At 38.4% G+C, this 16,641-nt stretch overlaps 1 protein-coding gene across 1 annotated transcript; it reads left to right on the top strand.

The window, feature by feature from the left end:
* The first annotated feature begins 124 nt into the window (after positions 1-124).
* LOC131775534 (mucosa-associated lymphoid tissue lymphoma translocation protein 1 homolog) lies at positions 125-13,651 on the top strand. The gene is made up of 13 exons (XM_059091651.2): positions 125-435; positions 2,310-2,670; positions 3,281-3,574; positions 4,681-4,971; positions 5,307-5,342; positions 5,920-6,044; positions 6,521-6,783; positions 7,638-7,724; positions 8,392-8,522; positions 9,314-9,475; positions 10,354-10,505; positions 11,085-11,183; positions 11,914-13,651. The coding sequence occupies exons 2-13, from the start codon at positions 2,361-2,363 to the stop codon at positions 12,031-12,033; spliced, it is 2,070 nt and encodes a 689-aa protein (XP_058947634.2). The 5' UTR covers positions 125-435; positions 2,310-2,360; the 3' UTR covers positions 12,034-13,651.
* Positions 13,652-16,641: the final 2,990 nt, after the last annotated feature.

Below are 16,641 nucleotides of genomic sequence, written 5' to 3'. Positions count from 1 at the left end.
GCGGGAAGAAGCAATGTCTTCCCCTACCCTCCCCTCGCGGAGGAAAAAATATAGGGAAAAGTACAGCGGGCTCATGTAGACCGGGAGAGATTGGGAAGAACAATCGAGAACAGGAAATGATTACTTTTGTCCGGGAAATCTGATTTAGTCAAGTGTAATGGTTCTAAAATTATCTTCATCTTTATCGAAACAACCTTCAAGGTATTGCTTGAAATATTGCCAGGTTTTTTTTCCCTCTGAGGTTATTTGCAAGATATTGAAGCACATAGTGAATCGACCGTTAAACGACGGCGTACAGCCAACACATAACGAATATTTCGTTTTGGTTCCAAGTAAGCTTAAACTTGTGATAGTAATACAACGAATCCGGAAGAAAGTGCGTCTTTAAATAGTGGACTCAGTGAGGTTCTTCAGAAATTTCAGCTTCAAGATCTGGTGAGTTTTTGTCAGCGTATGATCCGTTTTGTCGTTAAAATTTTCCCTAAATCGATTGATTCACGCAAATGCTATCATCTATGAAACAAGAGTTGGACGCGAGATTGTTGGTTAGGTCACGTTTATGATTTCTAAATACCTTATGAAGCAATTTTCCTGCTAGAAGGTGAGAAAAATTTCAAGTGGAAAGTTAAGTTGTTTACAGCCTCAGATGTGATTGTCAGACTATGTGTTGTGTAATAAACCGTATTGTGTATTGACATAGTAGACGTATAGAAGTAGCTTAGGGTATTTTGATGCCGCGTTTCAGACAATAAGATGATCACTCTAGTGGATCGTGACTCGGTATTTTATGAATGAATGATTTTTGCGGATATTTTGGGAACAATTGTTAGAGATAATTACTAGGTGTAAGACAGCGTTTTAGAATAAGCTCACTCAGAAGGTCCCTTATTGTTGTGATTACAAAGTCACCTAGGGGAGGAGGGAAGGAGAATTTGAAAATTTACCCTATCGATGAGATGCCTGGGAAAGGGTTTCAAAGGGAAGTTATAAATGCAGTTCACTTCCAAGGCATTACTGACCCTGACCCTGTTTAACCCTTTAAGTCCCATGATCCAATTAGCATTTTTCCTTACATACTGCCATACACTTCTTTGTAAATTAGACAGGGGAATTTAATTTTAAAACAGCGTTACATCTGCTAGTTGATAAGGTTGTGTCTTCTCATAACCTGTTTGTGAGATAATATATTGGAACTGCAAGGAGAAGTTATAAGTTGATCACTTTTGGGCAAAAAAGAGTTGAGAAATTGTAGTATGTTGATCCAAGGTAGCCATATCTAGCAAACTGTGACAGAATTGTTTAAATAAGACTGTGAGCAAAGTCATTAGTATCACATAGGAACTACCAGCAATATAATGAGAAATTAACATTGTATGAATTAAAACAAAATTCTCAGAGCTGAAACACTAGCAGATGTATGGCAGGCAGTGAGGAGAATTGATATTTAGAAATTGTGATGGAAACTGTGGCAGAAATTGACATTCTTAATGTTCTCTCCCACTTTGTATTGGACTGCCCAAACAGTTTTTGAAGAATTATGTAATCACTCAAGAGAGCTGAAATGTACCTTAAGAGCTCTCTTAATCCTTAAACTCCCATGAGTACCCAAGACAGAATTTTGTCTCAGAATATCAATACAATATCAAGCAGACAGCTGAAGGTAATAAAAATTGATCCATACTAAATTCTCCAAACTTGCATCATAGGTATCATAGGTATTGTGTGGCAAATAGTGAGAGTATTATGCACCAATCAATTTGTGTAAAGCTTATCAACATCCCCCCTCTCCCCTCCCACCTGCAACCCACTGGCATTGGACTGTTGTCCATGCCTGCAGTGGAGGTGGAAGTGGGGGGGGGGGGGGAAATTTGATCCTTCAATATGGAGGTGCTTGGCAAGCAAATGGCTTTGAAAGGAAGGTTTACAAGAAAGTCACAGTTGCTTATCGTGCCATTCACAAAAAAGAATTTGACAGTCAAATGTGGTACTTCAGTGGAGCTTTGAACACAATTTTCTCTTGTGGAAGGGTGTAGGAATTTGAACAAACCAATCTTTGAAAGTTTAAATGCCCGAGGGTTATCCAGTAGGGGGATGTTGAAGCTTCATATTGATTGATGCATACTAATGAGATTGATGTAGAGAAAGGGTAAAGCTATGCCTTTGATATTCCGAAATCACAGCATACTTTTGGGTTGGTGCAGAAGGGGGGAGGTTATTCTTTCCTTTTCCTTGGTGGGACCCCTCCTCCACCCTGCCATGGCCAACGAGTAAGAGCATAAAAATTTACATTTGTCCTTTCAATCTGACAGATCATCAAGCCTACAAAGCATAGATAGATTAACCAACAACACTGCCTTGCAATGGATTCAAGGTGTATCACAGACTTGCCTGATGATATAAAAAAGCAGATAGCAGCAATACTGGACGCATCTGAACAGCCCAACTGGAAATCACTTGTCCATGAGGTTATAAGACACAAGATACCATCATATAAGGATCCATGTCAAGTTTATGCAATTGGAATGGCAACTTTGTCACCAGGAGGAAGCCCAACTCTTAAACTATTGCAAGACTTGGGACAGTCACAAATAACTGTGAAAGTCTTCAAAAGCTGGATCAGTTCCATGAGTGAAGGGTCACCAGGCTTACAGAAAGTAATTAATTTACTAAGTAAGTTTGCAAGTTTTTCATAAAGTAACATGCTAATTTCGAGCAGAATGAAATATTGTTAATGTTACCTTTAATACCTAAAAAATGCTCTTTTAATCTCTTCGTTACCTGATATCTGCTTGTGGCCAAAGTAATCGTGATATCTAGACTGGCTTTCACAATTATGGATATTTTTGTCTCTTAAATTGCATTGTTGTGTCTGTTGTATGATAACTATTTGTAACAGCTTTAACAAAGTTGCTAGAGACATCTGAATAGAGGAGAATACTTATTTACTTTCATTCCCCTTAAGCTGAAAGACTTATTATAATGGTAATCCAGTGAGACTCATACCCTACACCTCTCACATCACATTGTGGCAGTCTCCCAGTTGAGCTAACAAAGCAACTTATTGTGGAGCTCATATCCCCCATCTCCTAGGTGACATTGTGGCAGTCTCTTATTTGAGTTAACCAAGGTGCAGTTGGGTAAGCATGGATGTGCATGCACAAGTAGAGAGTGCAACAACAAAAACAATCACCAACAATTGGTATCCATAATTATAACTGCAAACAAATAACTTGGGTTCTCTAGTGGATAATTTTCTTTTGATTTTACATCAATCATTTAGCATTTTCTCCAACTATAACTCAAGATGTTAAAAAAGAAATACGAGGAATTCCAGGACAGAATGTTTACATACACTGTGAAGCATTAGGACACAAACCACTTCAATTTCAATGGTTTAAAAAAAGAGAACTTCTTCAAGGGGAAACAGGAAATAAGCTAGAGCTCAAGAGTGTCAGTGAAAGTGATGGAGGATATTATACATGCCGCATTGCAAATTGTCATGGTTGTATTTTCACCAGCTGGGCCAAATTGATAATTGATGAAGACAGTGGTGCTCACAGCTCTTCACCCTTTGGTAAGTGAGTCATACTATGGGTTGTTGATGAAAGTTCTCAATTGATCAAGAAGTCACAGAGATGTATAGTGATCATTGTCAGCATCTGAGTAGCTGTGCACCTACCCCCTCCCCTGATCCAACAACAATCAACTGATAACAAATTAGGGTTTAATTTTGGTTAAGGGGGGTAGGTGCATAGTTGCTTCGGCACTGACATTGATCCACCTACAGTGTACTTACTTTGTGATTAGTGCACTGAATTTTGTGTTGAAAAGCCGGTGTTCAATTTGTGGTCTGAGGTAACAATATTGTGTTCTTGAACAAGTTACTGTCCTCTAATTGTGTCTCTCTCCCCTCAGGAGTATAATTAAAACCTGAAAAAATGGTGATTAGTAACCTTAGGATGTAACATTATCCTATCCAGGGAGGAAGAAGCAAGACATTCAGTTACTTCCTGCTACTAAGGCTAGGATAAGCAAGGACAGTATGGGCTGTCTGTCTCATAACCTAACTTTGCCGACCATGTCAATGAGTTCTGTGATTGCCCTGCAGTTCCCTCAGTATTTGTGGCTTTCTCTATGGGCACCTAAGTTTTTAAGTTGTGTCAAAACACCCTGTGCTAATGGTATCAGTTGTAAATTAAATGATGATCATTCAGAATGACAAACCTCATACTCTTTAAGCTGTATTTGTGGCAGTGGTGTTGTACAAAAACAGCAAAATCACATCTTCAAGTCATCGTGGCAAGGGAAAATATTTCACTTTTTTTCTTAGCTGTAATTGCCAATTTCAATATTAAATTTATGTGATGGCCCCTTGGAGTTCAGTGCACTGTCCATTAGGAGACAGTGTTTACAACTCTTTTTATTCATAATTTACTTGGAAAGAGTGACAAGGTTCTAATTTTGCCTTACAATATCACCCCTGAATCAAATGTGTAAGTCACAAGAATAAAGGAAATGATCAGCAACTAACATAGCTCTTGACGGTTTTACAAATTCTCCTTGTTAAAACCTAGGTTACGTATAGAGAACAGTATGGAGAATATGCATAATGATGTTAGGGTGTAAAGAGCTGAAAATTAACAGAACTTACTGGAACTAAGGAGAACCTCTTTGTTTCAGATTTGCCAATCATTACTTCTCAATCAGACCCTGATGTTCACATACTTCTGGGTTCACGGCTAAGCTTATACTGTGATGGTGTTGGCAGACCAGCTCCAAGCTATCAGTGGTTTCATGATGATTCTCCCATCCCGGAAGCAACACACAGATGGTTGATAAAAAACAATGTTTCTGCAGAAGATCATGGATTTTATCATTGTAAAGTGTACAACACTGCTGGGGAAATGCATTCACACAATTTTAAAGTGACTATTGAAAGTTTGCAAGTTAATATTGACAATCTTACCACAGGTAAAATAGAGATAATTGGTTAAATTTAAATGATTGAATTCATGGGTTTATTTAATTTTCAAAGGGGAAGGATTTTTCCGAATAGGTAGTACTTGGTATGGAGTTTTGCAGGAGATCTACTTCATTTTTGTGGCCATGTCTTGAGTTTTTGGCAGAGGCACCCTGCAAAACTCAGCAGTGGAAACCTATAAAGTTTGCCAGCAATCTGCACTTTAGTGCAACTCTGTGACAGGGTATTAAGTTGTATATTGCCGATTCTCTCACCCTGTCATAGTAGAACTGTTTGTCAACCTTTTGTTTATTTATGATGTAACTTTCAATGGTTTTTCTTACAGCCAGAGATTCCTATACACGTGGTCCGCGTGATCGAGGTGATAACATGATTTGTTCTTAATTGTTAAATGATTTAAAAGTCAAGAGAGTTCCAAGCATTCCAAAACAACAACAAACAAAGTGTTTCTTCCATGAGTGACCAAGACAGAATTTCTCCTTACAATTTCAATACAATAGCAAACAGATAAGTGATGAAAGTAACGAAAAAATATCAATTAGAGGAATTAGTTTATCCAATACCATATTATCCAAAATAACATGATAAGATTTGTGAAGCAGACAATTAGGAAAATCACTGAAATGAGATCTTGGGAGTGAAACAGTTAAGTGTCTTGGGAAGTTTCTGTCCTTGGGAAATGACTATTTAAGGGAAGTGTTCACTGGATGGAAATCTCTCCCAATACATGTAGTCTTTTCCCAGGGATAGTGTCTAATAAATAGCTGTCTGGTTAAAGAAATATTTTGTTTCATGCAAAGGCTGGTTGGTCAGGTAATCTTTAGGCTTTTATTAGAGTGGATATCTTTTTGTTGATGGCATTTATTTTTTAATTAGTTCTGTCAGTGTTGTTATTGTTGTTATATTTTTCATTTTATGTTCTTTTCTTTTCTTTCTAGTCGCAAATAAAGTTGCCCTGTTAATTGGAAATAAAGATTACGGCAATCAACAACTCGGAAAGCTTTTTCATCCAATCAATGATGTTTTTGACTTTACAGGCAGACTTATCAATATGGGTTTCAAAGTAAGTAATAAAACCACTCTGTTCTTGAAATTGTGACTGAGAAATCTTTTGCTTTTAAGGGTGGGGCATTCCTGAATTTTCTTATTCATGAAATAACCTAGATACTACATGTATGAGTGTCCTGATTTGTCAAAACCTATCATTTATTGCACAAGTAAACCCATAGTTATATATATATATTGCTATGGAAGCAATAGGCCACACTTTATATCAATTTAACAGTGTAGTGACCCACTTGGGAAATCATGAGCTAGAAGTGTATGGTTTACAAACTTTTTGAGTGTTCTCCCAACATTCCAAGTGGGTTATTACACTAGTAAATGTGTTGTCTATTGCCTAGCTAGAGAATTCCCTCCTTTGTGCTTGCTGTTTCTGAGCTAATGGTATACTTTGAACCCTGTGAGTTCTATAAAAGAGTTATTGACTTCTTTGTAAAAGACTGCTGCCTTGGCCAAATATCATTTCACTATTTACAGGTGGTTTCATTAGTAAACCTAACACTGGAGGAGATGAGAGTAGCTCTTGCGGAGTTCTGCAAGCTTCTTGTCGAAGATACCTATGCTGTGTTCTACTTTGCTGGCCATGGTTTTGAACGCGGTGGATTAAGCTATCTAATGCCAGTCGATGCCACGCCTTTATATCATTGGCAAGAGAACATGGCTTCAGCTGAAGTACTTAAGGCCATGCAAGAAACTAAGGCAAAGTTAAAGCTTGTGTTGCTGGACTGCTGCAGAACAGAGTAAGTTGAGAAAGAGAGTAAGAAGCAGAGAAAGTTGAGAAAGGGCAGCATTGGTTGAAGTTCGTAGAAGAGACGCTAAGACTCCACAATTTTAGAGTTTTGCGGAGAGCGTTACCTCCCAGTACTTGCGATTTACTAGCAATTCGTGTTCGTGTTGGAGGTTTCATCAAGCTCAGTAAATGGTATTTCTAACGAATGAGTCTGCGAATAAGGCAGAAATAGATATTTTGTCGGCACGAGATACGACAAGGCCTGGGCCTTAGGCCCGAGCATCATGGGTAATGATGCAGTGGTATATAAGGGAAAGTATAGCACGTGATGTCCATCTAGGCCTCAGAACCAACCGTTCACCTCTGGCTGATGACAAATTTATTTTAGTTTGAAAAAATATTTTCTTTAGCTGTGAAGCCTCGTAGGATGGGCTGCCAACTGCTCTGAGTTTGGGCCATGGTTCCTACCCAGATTTCCTGTCATGTTTTTCCCCAAAGGGGTTTTTTCTGGCAGGTTTTTTCTGGCCTCTGTATAACCGTAGTTATGTCCTTGTAAGCGGTTGCCCATCTCTGTTAATCCAGACTTGGTGAAGTTTGCATGTTAGTAATGTATACCTTTTTTAATGTGTAAGGAATTGACTGTATATCAGGATTGTATGTGGTATATCAGTTGCGAAGATATGTATGTATGCATTCCCCGGGCTATATATGCCCCGGGTTGGTTCTCGGCAGGCTTCCCTAAATAAACTTATTTGGTGTGCACTACTGTGTTATTTGTTGTGTAGTGGAGACAAAATACGGTTTTTTGTAAAGAGGATTCAGTGTTCAAACTTCTGTTTGTTTTCATTAACTTTGATTTTCTAGACCGGATTACGTAGCGCAGAACAGTCCATTACTTAGTGGGGATTTACAAGATATAAAAGAACCAAATGTGGTAGTAGCATTTGGCTGGTAAGCACGCTTTTTTCTTTGTTCCAGATGGTTGTCTAATGCGTCTTTTAAGTTAATGCGTATCATCATAAATCAGATCTGCGCCAAAAGTCCAGCAAAAGTCTTATGAGATTTAAGCAAATTCAGGTATTAACTCTAAATGGCACATGCGTAATTGTCGCGATTATAGGCACAATTTGTGACTCTGCTTCCCTGACCTTCTTTCTTCCTGTGACTTGTCTCCGTCTCTTGTTCTTTAGCAATCTCAAGAGGTTTTGTTTACTAACAATCGTTGGGGATATTCTGCTTATTTTATTCATTTGTTTAGTTTTAGTATTTGCTGATATTTAGTTATTTTCACACCTTAAAAAAACGTAACATGCTCTTCTTTTCTACCATCTAAAGTAAGTTTTTGTTGTTGTAAGCATTACTGGTAGTAGACTCAGGTTCTTTTTCTCACAACAAAGGCGTCATCATTTTTTTACGCGCGCTGCATGACCATTTACTTTGCTAGTCGGAGCAGTTAAATATTCATAACCTTAGTCAAGGAGTTTCTTTTAAATTGTGCAAGAAATTATTGGTTCATTTGTACATGGAAGTCCTAACTGATATCCCACAGTTATTGTATAACTTACCTAGGAGGTCATCAAATGCCGAGTTTGTGTTAAGTTAGTCGATCTTTTTTCAGTTGCCCGCGTTCAAGTGTGTTTGAATGTGAGCAGGAGAAGAATGGCTTTTTCGCGAAGCACCTCCTGAAAGCTATTTCAGATGAACACAGGAATAAATCCGTCGAAGAAGTTTTGTTACATGTTAGTCGTGGTAAGAGTTGTATTGAACTACTTAACTCCAAGAATAGGGCCATTTCCAATTGACTGTCGAAAAACCAAAACCGAAGTAAACATAACTATCTATAAGAACAAAGGTTAACATCATCATTCATTCACCAATGAGAGCTCACAGTAACAGCAGGCAACCTGTTTAAAGCGCGGAAAACGCGAGTGACCAAGTTGAGATTGGGTTTAGTTTTGCATTTGATTGGTTGAGATGGTGGCGCGGGTTTTCTAGACCAATCACAAAGAGAAGTAAAGCTAGGTCAGAGTAGTACAGAATTGCTGTCGATACTTAATTGAAACCTGATATGCCGGGCGCATTAAGATAGTGCTATAATTTCAAAACCTACGTAATCACAACGACAGCTGTCACAAAAAAGGAAAATAATGCAAAGAGCTCTACAAAAATAAGTTTGAGATATTAAAGCTTTGAAGTAGCTTGAAATTGTGCTATGTAATTACCAGCTGGGCGCTTTTATAACCTTTGCTACGAAGTCACACGTTGGCAGGCAAGCGGTTCAATAGCTACCGAGGCCGGAATTTTTTCCATTTTCTGCAAAGGAGCGATTTACGAAACGATTGCCTTGGTTTGCGTCGTTTCGCTCTTTAATTGGTTCAGAAAACTCGTGCCTCTCTCTCAACAGATCAGATTCAAAACTTGTCTTCGCAACTCAAACTGACATTTTAGTATACAGTTTTAAGGACCTTCATCGAATTATCGAATCGCTTTGTTAATTCTGTATTTATAGGGAACCTTTCTCCACTTATCTATTTTGTCAGGTATACACGAAGAGAACCTCGTGGACTATCTTACAAATCAAAAACAAATTGTGAACAGGATAACCACTTCAGTCAAACCTATGAGTCTCTGGACCCCTGTGGACAACATCTCATTGAATCCGTCCGCTGAAGAAGCAACTGCAAAGTGGAAATCAGCTCATGGTAAGTGAGAAATCATGGTCTGAAGTACTTGAGTCGTCGTTCGCCTCCCATGAGAGCGCTTTTCGATTGAGTGTGGTAAAACCAAAGCCAAATTTATCACAACAGCCAATCAGAAGAAAGGAAGATGCCTTTAAGAGCCAATGAGAATTCAAAGTAAAAATAACCAAACTGCCTAAAGCGCGGGAAAACCCGCGCGGGCGACTAAGTCGTGACTGGTTTTAGTTTTGCATCTGATTGTTGAGAAAGTGGCGTGAGTTTTCTGGACCAATCACAGATGGAGGCGAAGCTGAGTGGATCATGCCAATTATTATGGACAAATCACCGACCGAAGAAATTTGGAACAAACTGCTTTTCCAAATTGTCCTTGACACGCATCTAGAAATAACTTTACCTCTGGACTGGTGGAATCTCTTTTTAATTCTTTTTGAAACCCAGGCGCTCTTCCTAATAGAGTATCATGCAAACTAAACCAATACCAAGAAAAAAAGAAAGAAAAAAGTTTAGCTGATCATTCCATGCTGGGCTTTACAAACAAACAGGGAAACAAATGTTATAAATTATATTTAAGGCGTAACAAATCCCTGCCTACACGGAGTTAGACCAGTAGCTATTAGAGAGTTTTAGATCCACGTCTGAGGGCCTTCATTTCAAACACAAAATGTGGCTAAAACATTGCCTTCCCCGAAGTTCAAAAGTGGACGGTAAACGGCGAACGTGACCGCTGGAGTCTGGTCACGTGACTTCCAGGCGTCTGCGGTCACACATGTTCTGAAACAAACATGGATTTAAACTCCCTATTAACAACGCCTAGCTAAACACAGTTAAGAGATTCTCATGTGAGGCACTATTACTTATTTATTGTTTTGCTCTTTTGTTAGAAATTCCAAATGATCCAGTTACCGTCTATCAAGATGATAAAGTGAGGGTTGAGTTGATTTTTAACGCAGAAGTGTCAAATGTCTTGATAGTGAATGCACGAGCGCTGGGAGAGGACAGCTTGGACTTAAATGTCACGTTTGAGATGTCGAATGTAAGTGAGATGGCTTATAAGTTATCATAACGCTTTTAGATCGAATGTCATACAGCCAAACCCGTAGTGATAAAGATAATTAACCAAAACTAAGGAAATTGTTACAAAAAGTCAACGAGAACTCGAATGAAAACTTTAAAGCTAACTACTGAGAGCGCGGGAAAACGTGCTTAACGTGATTAGTTCTCGTTTTGAATGTGAGGGGATCAGAGGTTGACGGAATTATTCTTCACCAATCAAGGATTATTGGAGAGAAGAATGCTAAGTAATTTCTCATTTCAACATTTAATGGAAAATTTCTCTCAAGAAAAACTGCTATGGGCGTATGAAGAAGAAAGATTTGGAAATACTACGTGAAGATTTGAACCTTAAACTTTCCGAACGACGCATTACCTCATCCTTCTTTCGATCATAATTAGCTCAGATTGTCACGTGGGCATGACGTTACCACCACGTATGTCATAGTAACTTAGCAACAAGTTTGAAAAGTTTGAAGCTCACTTATTCGATTTGGAATATTGTCTGGTTAGTGAAACCGCTGTACTCAATATCTTATGTAAAATTTTTTGTCATCTTCAGGTTGTGAGTGGATGCTGTGTCGCGCGAGGTGACATGTTGGGAAAAAAATGCCGGCCATCAGAAGCGACGTTAAAAGTCAAAGACCTTCAACGGCTTACGGTAAAGAACTCTTAGAAAAGAAACGGACATTTTTATAAGAGCAACTATTCAGTTCAATTGGGAAGGTGAACCCTTTACACCCTGACTTTGGTGTTCATATTCTCCTCACTGTTCTACCAACATTTCCTATGGTACTGGCAAAGAGAATTTGTTTTAAAATCAGGAGCCCCTTAAATTGGTGATCATTCCCTTTAATCTCACGACCTTTACATTTAATTCAAGGGTTATACTGTGACAAGAAATTATTCGCCAATCAGTCTTGGGGGTTTAAGGGTTAATGTCTAGTCGTCTTTTCCTTTATACTGGCGTAAATTTCCGTGATAAATATGCAGCAGGTAGTATTTAACTGATCTTTACGTGTCACAGCTCCTCCCCTCAAGATGAAGAAGCTGTGGAGTAAATGAGCCTACTAGCTTGGGGGGGGGGGGGGTGGTTAGAATAACGTAGCACCAGAGAGGTCCTTTCCCCGGCATCTACACAAATTCTTCACTTTTATATCTTGTAGTATTATCGCAGTAGGGTACAGGAGTGCATTCACTGATTCTTTAGCGAATTTGGGTCCTAAATTTTACTGGTCTGTCTTTCCTAACACGAACACAGAACACGGCCTTAGACAGTATGAAGCACCAGTTACGATAGGGCGAGTAACTGGACGACAAGACTTGCTGGACAATGGTTTTGGAATTTCAGCCTTGACTTAATTTATACTTATTTTTACCTTTTTTTCCAGGGACCGTTAGTCTTTAAACTGACTTGTATATATACAGTCAACGGAGAAAGACAGCTAAAGTCGATTAGTTACACAATGGAAGAAAAACCTCTCTATGCTAAGCTGGTAACACGTTGGTGACAAATCGAAAGATCGAAGACATCACTCTGGTCTCCCACGAGTTCAAGAAGAAGTAGGCTCCTGAAATAATATATATAATTTTTGCCTTCGAAATTAAAAAGTAGACATGAAATTAGGACTTGAACCGCATTTGAGATTCACGAGAGTAACCTAATGTTTCCAAAATTGTTTTCTTAACAGAGTGTTACTCATCTTGTTTCAGCTCTATTGGCGATCTGTGTAGAATTAGGATCTGAACGAAAGAACATTCATTACTAAGTTAAGAACTTTTTTTTGTGTATGACGTAATGTTCAGAACATGTCACCGGCCATGCCATGCCATGCTATGCCAGTACCATTTCAACCGCTTCGTGCTCTGATATAAGTTCATAACGGAGTATATTTGTATAACGAATATATTTGTCTACTTGATATATTTAAAGAAATATGTTTTTTTTTCGTCATGTCATGAGCGTGGAATCAAGAAAAAAAATTGAGTTCCCGCGAGGAATCAAACGTCAGACGTTCAGATTCCGGACCGCGATGCTCCACTATTGAGCCATTGCTAAGTTCATATGTGATACGCGTTCTGATACACACTTTAAGATACTTTGCTGATCAACAGTGTCGAAAGCTCCACGTGAGTTAATAGAAAATAATCGTTAAGGAAGATAACTTAAGTCTGAGCTCGGTTGTGATGAAGAAATATTATTTAATTAGCAAAATTAAGCGTACTTTGGGAAAATGATCTCTTAAAGGGATTATGATACACTGAGTTTCTTTTGCGTTCTAGAGATTAGATCCTCAATTAAAATGAACCTTGAAAAGATATTTTACTGCTGTAGACGAACTACTAAGGGGCGAGAATGAGCCGAAAACCTATGTAAATGTTGAACGATGGAGAAGATTCAAAAGGATTTCAATTCACAAAGTTGAAAAATTAGCATCAACATTGACGCACCGTCATTCAGCAGCATCGACGTTTCTTGCCATATCCATTTAACCCTTAACTCCCAAGATCTCATGGATTGTCAATTCTCCCCTCCAGCTGCTACACATTTCTATGTAAATCAGTGATAAGAATTTGGTGTTAGATCAAGATAACAACTTCTACCGGATAAGTTTGAGTATTCTAATCACCTGTTTCCTGGAGATTGCAGTAATATGAAAGGGAGAATTTACATGTCAATCCCCTCTGGGAGTTAAAGGGTTGGAAAGCGCACAGCGTTAAACCATTTTAGTTTGGATCTTTTGAGACGATATTTAAAATAAAGGCTATGTTTTTCAGTATTTCAGACAAATTAACAATATCATGTTGAAAAGTACTTTCTGAAATAGTTCGTTATGAAATAATAAACAAAGCTATAAGCGAAATTGTTTCAGATATAGTCCAACCATATTTAAATCTTAATTAATACATTTTATTGCTTTGAACATTGTAAATTCTGCAACCTTTAAATAGTACTTTTTAGAGACTATTGTAGATAAGAAATTTTGCTGTGAATTCAGTTTGCTGACTCAAGCCGGCGTCAAGAAGATATTGGATAGTTTTTTCAAAGCTCTATTTGTTTTTGTCACAGACATAAACATTTATTGTATCTAGGTTATTTGAGGTATTAGAATAAAACAAATTCCTATCAATTAGCAATAAATTGAATTAATTTTGATGTTGCACGTTCCTCTTAATCTCATTATGCACTCAACATTGCGGTTTGATGGTGCAAGAAAGTGTATTCAATTAACTGAAGAAGATCCTTTATTTCGCCACAATTTATACTAAGGGAATTTCAGTAGACACGCGCTAAAAAACCCGTCCTTTTCTATCCCAATTTTTTCCTAATACCAATATTATATTTCTGGAATTTAGAGTCTAACATAGGGAAGAAAGAAAGCGACTCTACTGTGACATTTCTTTGTATTGGTACTAAGCTTTCGGCAGTCTATTAATATACCACTCGAAAGCCTATCGCGAGTCTTAATGGAGGTTAAAGACTTCACAAGCAACTTCTCAATTGGATCAAAGTTTTCACAATTTGGCGCTAACTTTGGCTATGCTGTGTGGTTTTGCCATGTTCTTTTTCTGGATGAAAGCGAACTCCCATTCGAAATTCGAGTGAGTACAAAAAACTTGTTGAGTAGGGCACTAGAAGAAATACTACAATGCTTTATCTAAATGTTGTTTACTTCGGCTACCGGACCAACGTTATCTTCAGAAGATATGAAGATTGTCCAGTATGTATTGAATTTTGTGGCTAGTCCGACGGAAGTATGTTTCGTCCCTGCACGACAGTGATAGCGCTGTCTAAAATCAAGAGGAAAGTAAATTCACTTGCGTGAGATGCCATTCGAAACTTGGTCGGAAACGGAATAGGGTCAGATATGCCAGCATGATGCTATAGTCAGGGCATAGTACCGGCATAATGACTGAATTTTAAAAATTCCCATGATGTTACAGTTCAACAAGAGACAATTCTGTAAACAGAGGGCATGCTTTCCTTGCTTGCTTTTTACGAATTTTATCCAGTAAAATGTTGTATTCTGAACTTCGGTGAGCCTTCATTCTTAATAAGTTTCAGGGGAGAGAAAGCTTGAGGGGCTCATAAAAGCTGTCATCTCAAATTGATTAAATTGAGCCAAATGAAAAATTTCGAGCGTAACTAATGAGCATAATGCCGTATTTTCAGGGGTGACGCTTATCAGCATGTTGCTCAAATTTCTTGGCGCAATTTGTGTGACCCTTGAACGAAACATGTTCGTCATGCTGGCCACATGGTCTTGTCAAACTTTCTACGCAATGTGGCACGTAATTAAGGGAGATTGCCATCCGGATTTTAGGCGACAGAACTCGGCTGAAAAATCTCTCATGAGTCACTTTGCATGTTAGGCTAGCTCAATAATTTTGCGTCAGCTTTTTGAAAGAAAGAAAGGTTTCTTCTGCGATCTCTTCAGCCTTTTGATCTGAAAAAAAATGACACAAACAAAATCAGAAATACATTGAAGTTTTCTCAAACATGACTTCTTGATGAGAAAGAGCCAAATTGGAGTGACTCTGGTATTTGAAGGTGTCTTTCGCAGTTATCACTATTCTCCGTCTTGTGAATTGAGGGGCAAGATCGAAACAACACAGTTTTGTGAAATAGTGTCAAAATCTGACTGCTTCCCGAAATAGTATTTTACAATTGTGATATCTTTAGTTGTGTGAACTGAGTTGACGGGCGTCAGGCGCCTCCTCAGTACCGCGGTAACTTATTTCAAGAACAATGGATTACTTCCAACAAACAAGGCTTTTATAATACAGTAGAACCCCGCTTACTCGACAACAGTTAACTCGAATCCCCCCGGTAACTCGAATTATTTTTTTGTTTTCCTTGGGATTTCATGTTTGCGGGGTTCTACTATGCATAAAATCATGTTGAGTTGAATTAATTTTTCTTCCCCTCTCTAGATGAATAACGACCAGTCACTTTTCATCGCCTGTGGGGGGATTACATGGCTTTCGGGGGAAAAGGGAGGAAGGGTCAGTAGTCGGTAGCATAGTATACGGGGGGTGGGGGGGGAACTATAGAAATTGACTGCCAATGAGGGGGTTCATTAATCAACGAAGACTACAGAGCAGTAGGGAGGATTGGGTAAATTTTATTGCCACAGCGAAACTCCACAACCTGCCGCAGGCGATAAATAGTAATCGGTCCCTAAATCTTTCATTTCTCCCTCCTAGTTCCATTTTAGATTACTAATCTTCTCCTCATTTTATTGACAAGTTCTTCATCGATATCGTCCTCCTCAATTGTATAATTATCATTTGCTTGCAACCATTGTTCAGTTTTAAAATTTCACTTGAAATAATGAATTATTGAATCACTCTATACCATACGCATTGAACTTTGAAAAAGATGCTATGGGGAAAAAAATTCTGAAAACCTACTTTGTAGAAAATGGCTCCTAGAAATTGTTCTTTCCTTCATTTTACTCAGATGAAATCTGGTTAACACCTGCAAGCTATCGAGTATCTTTGTGGGTAAGCTAAACTCTGCTGCTTGTCTTAGTAAGTCTATGGCATGCAGTTAATTATCTGTGCATCTGTCTGTGTGTGTGGGATCTACGCCTACTACTTTAGGAAACGGCTAATATCCGTCATGTAAAACGAGAACAAAAGATGTAAAATGTCTCGTTTTCACGTGCGCCCACACATCTTGCTTCTCTAATAACTCTTGGAAGCTTTGCAAAGACAAAAAACACCTTAATATTAATTGTGTGGTTTTCGGTTTTAGCTCTTCGTCCGGTATACAGCCTTTTCCCGAAAAAGTGCTTTAAAACGTGTAATATTCACTCGCTGTGAATCGTCTACCGGCTTGGAATGCGGAGTTTGTGGCTGCTGCGAAACCCACTTCCTGTTTTGTACACTGATCGTTTCAGGATGATAGTAAAAATGCAAATCTCAAGAGATTATCATTCTAAGTGTCCCTCGGAATTTGAAATAAATGATGAATAATGGGAGAAATATCTATGTTTTAGAATGCAGCAAATCGACTCTATCAAAGGGTATCGTTTTTATCTTTTGATTGCTCTTCTCCAGCCTTTGTGTTCGTAACGGAAGTTGCGTTAATCCATTTTCCATATAAGGAGGTG

This window comes from Pocillopora verrucosa, chromosome 4 (assembly GCF_036669915.1).
Source record: "Pocillopora verrucosa isolate sample1 chromosome 4, ASM3666991v2, whole genome shotgun sequence".
Lineage (NCBI taxonomy): Eukaryota > Metazoa > Cnidaria > Anthozoa > Scleractinia > Pocilloporidae > Pocillopora > Pocillopora verrucosa.
This window is presented reverse-complemented; position numbering and strand designations above follow the sequence as displayed.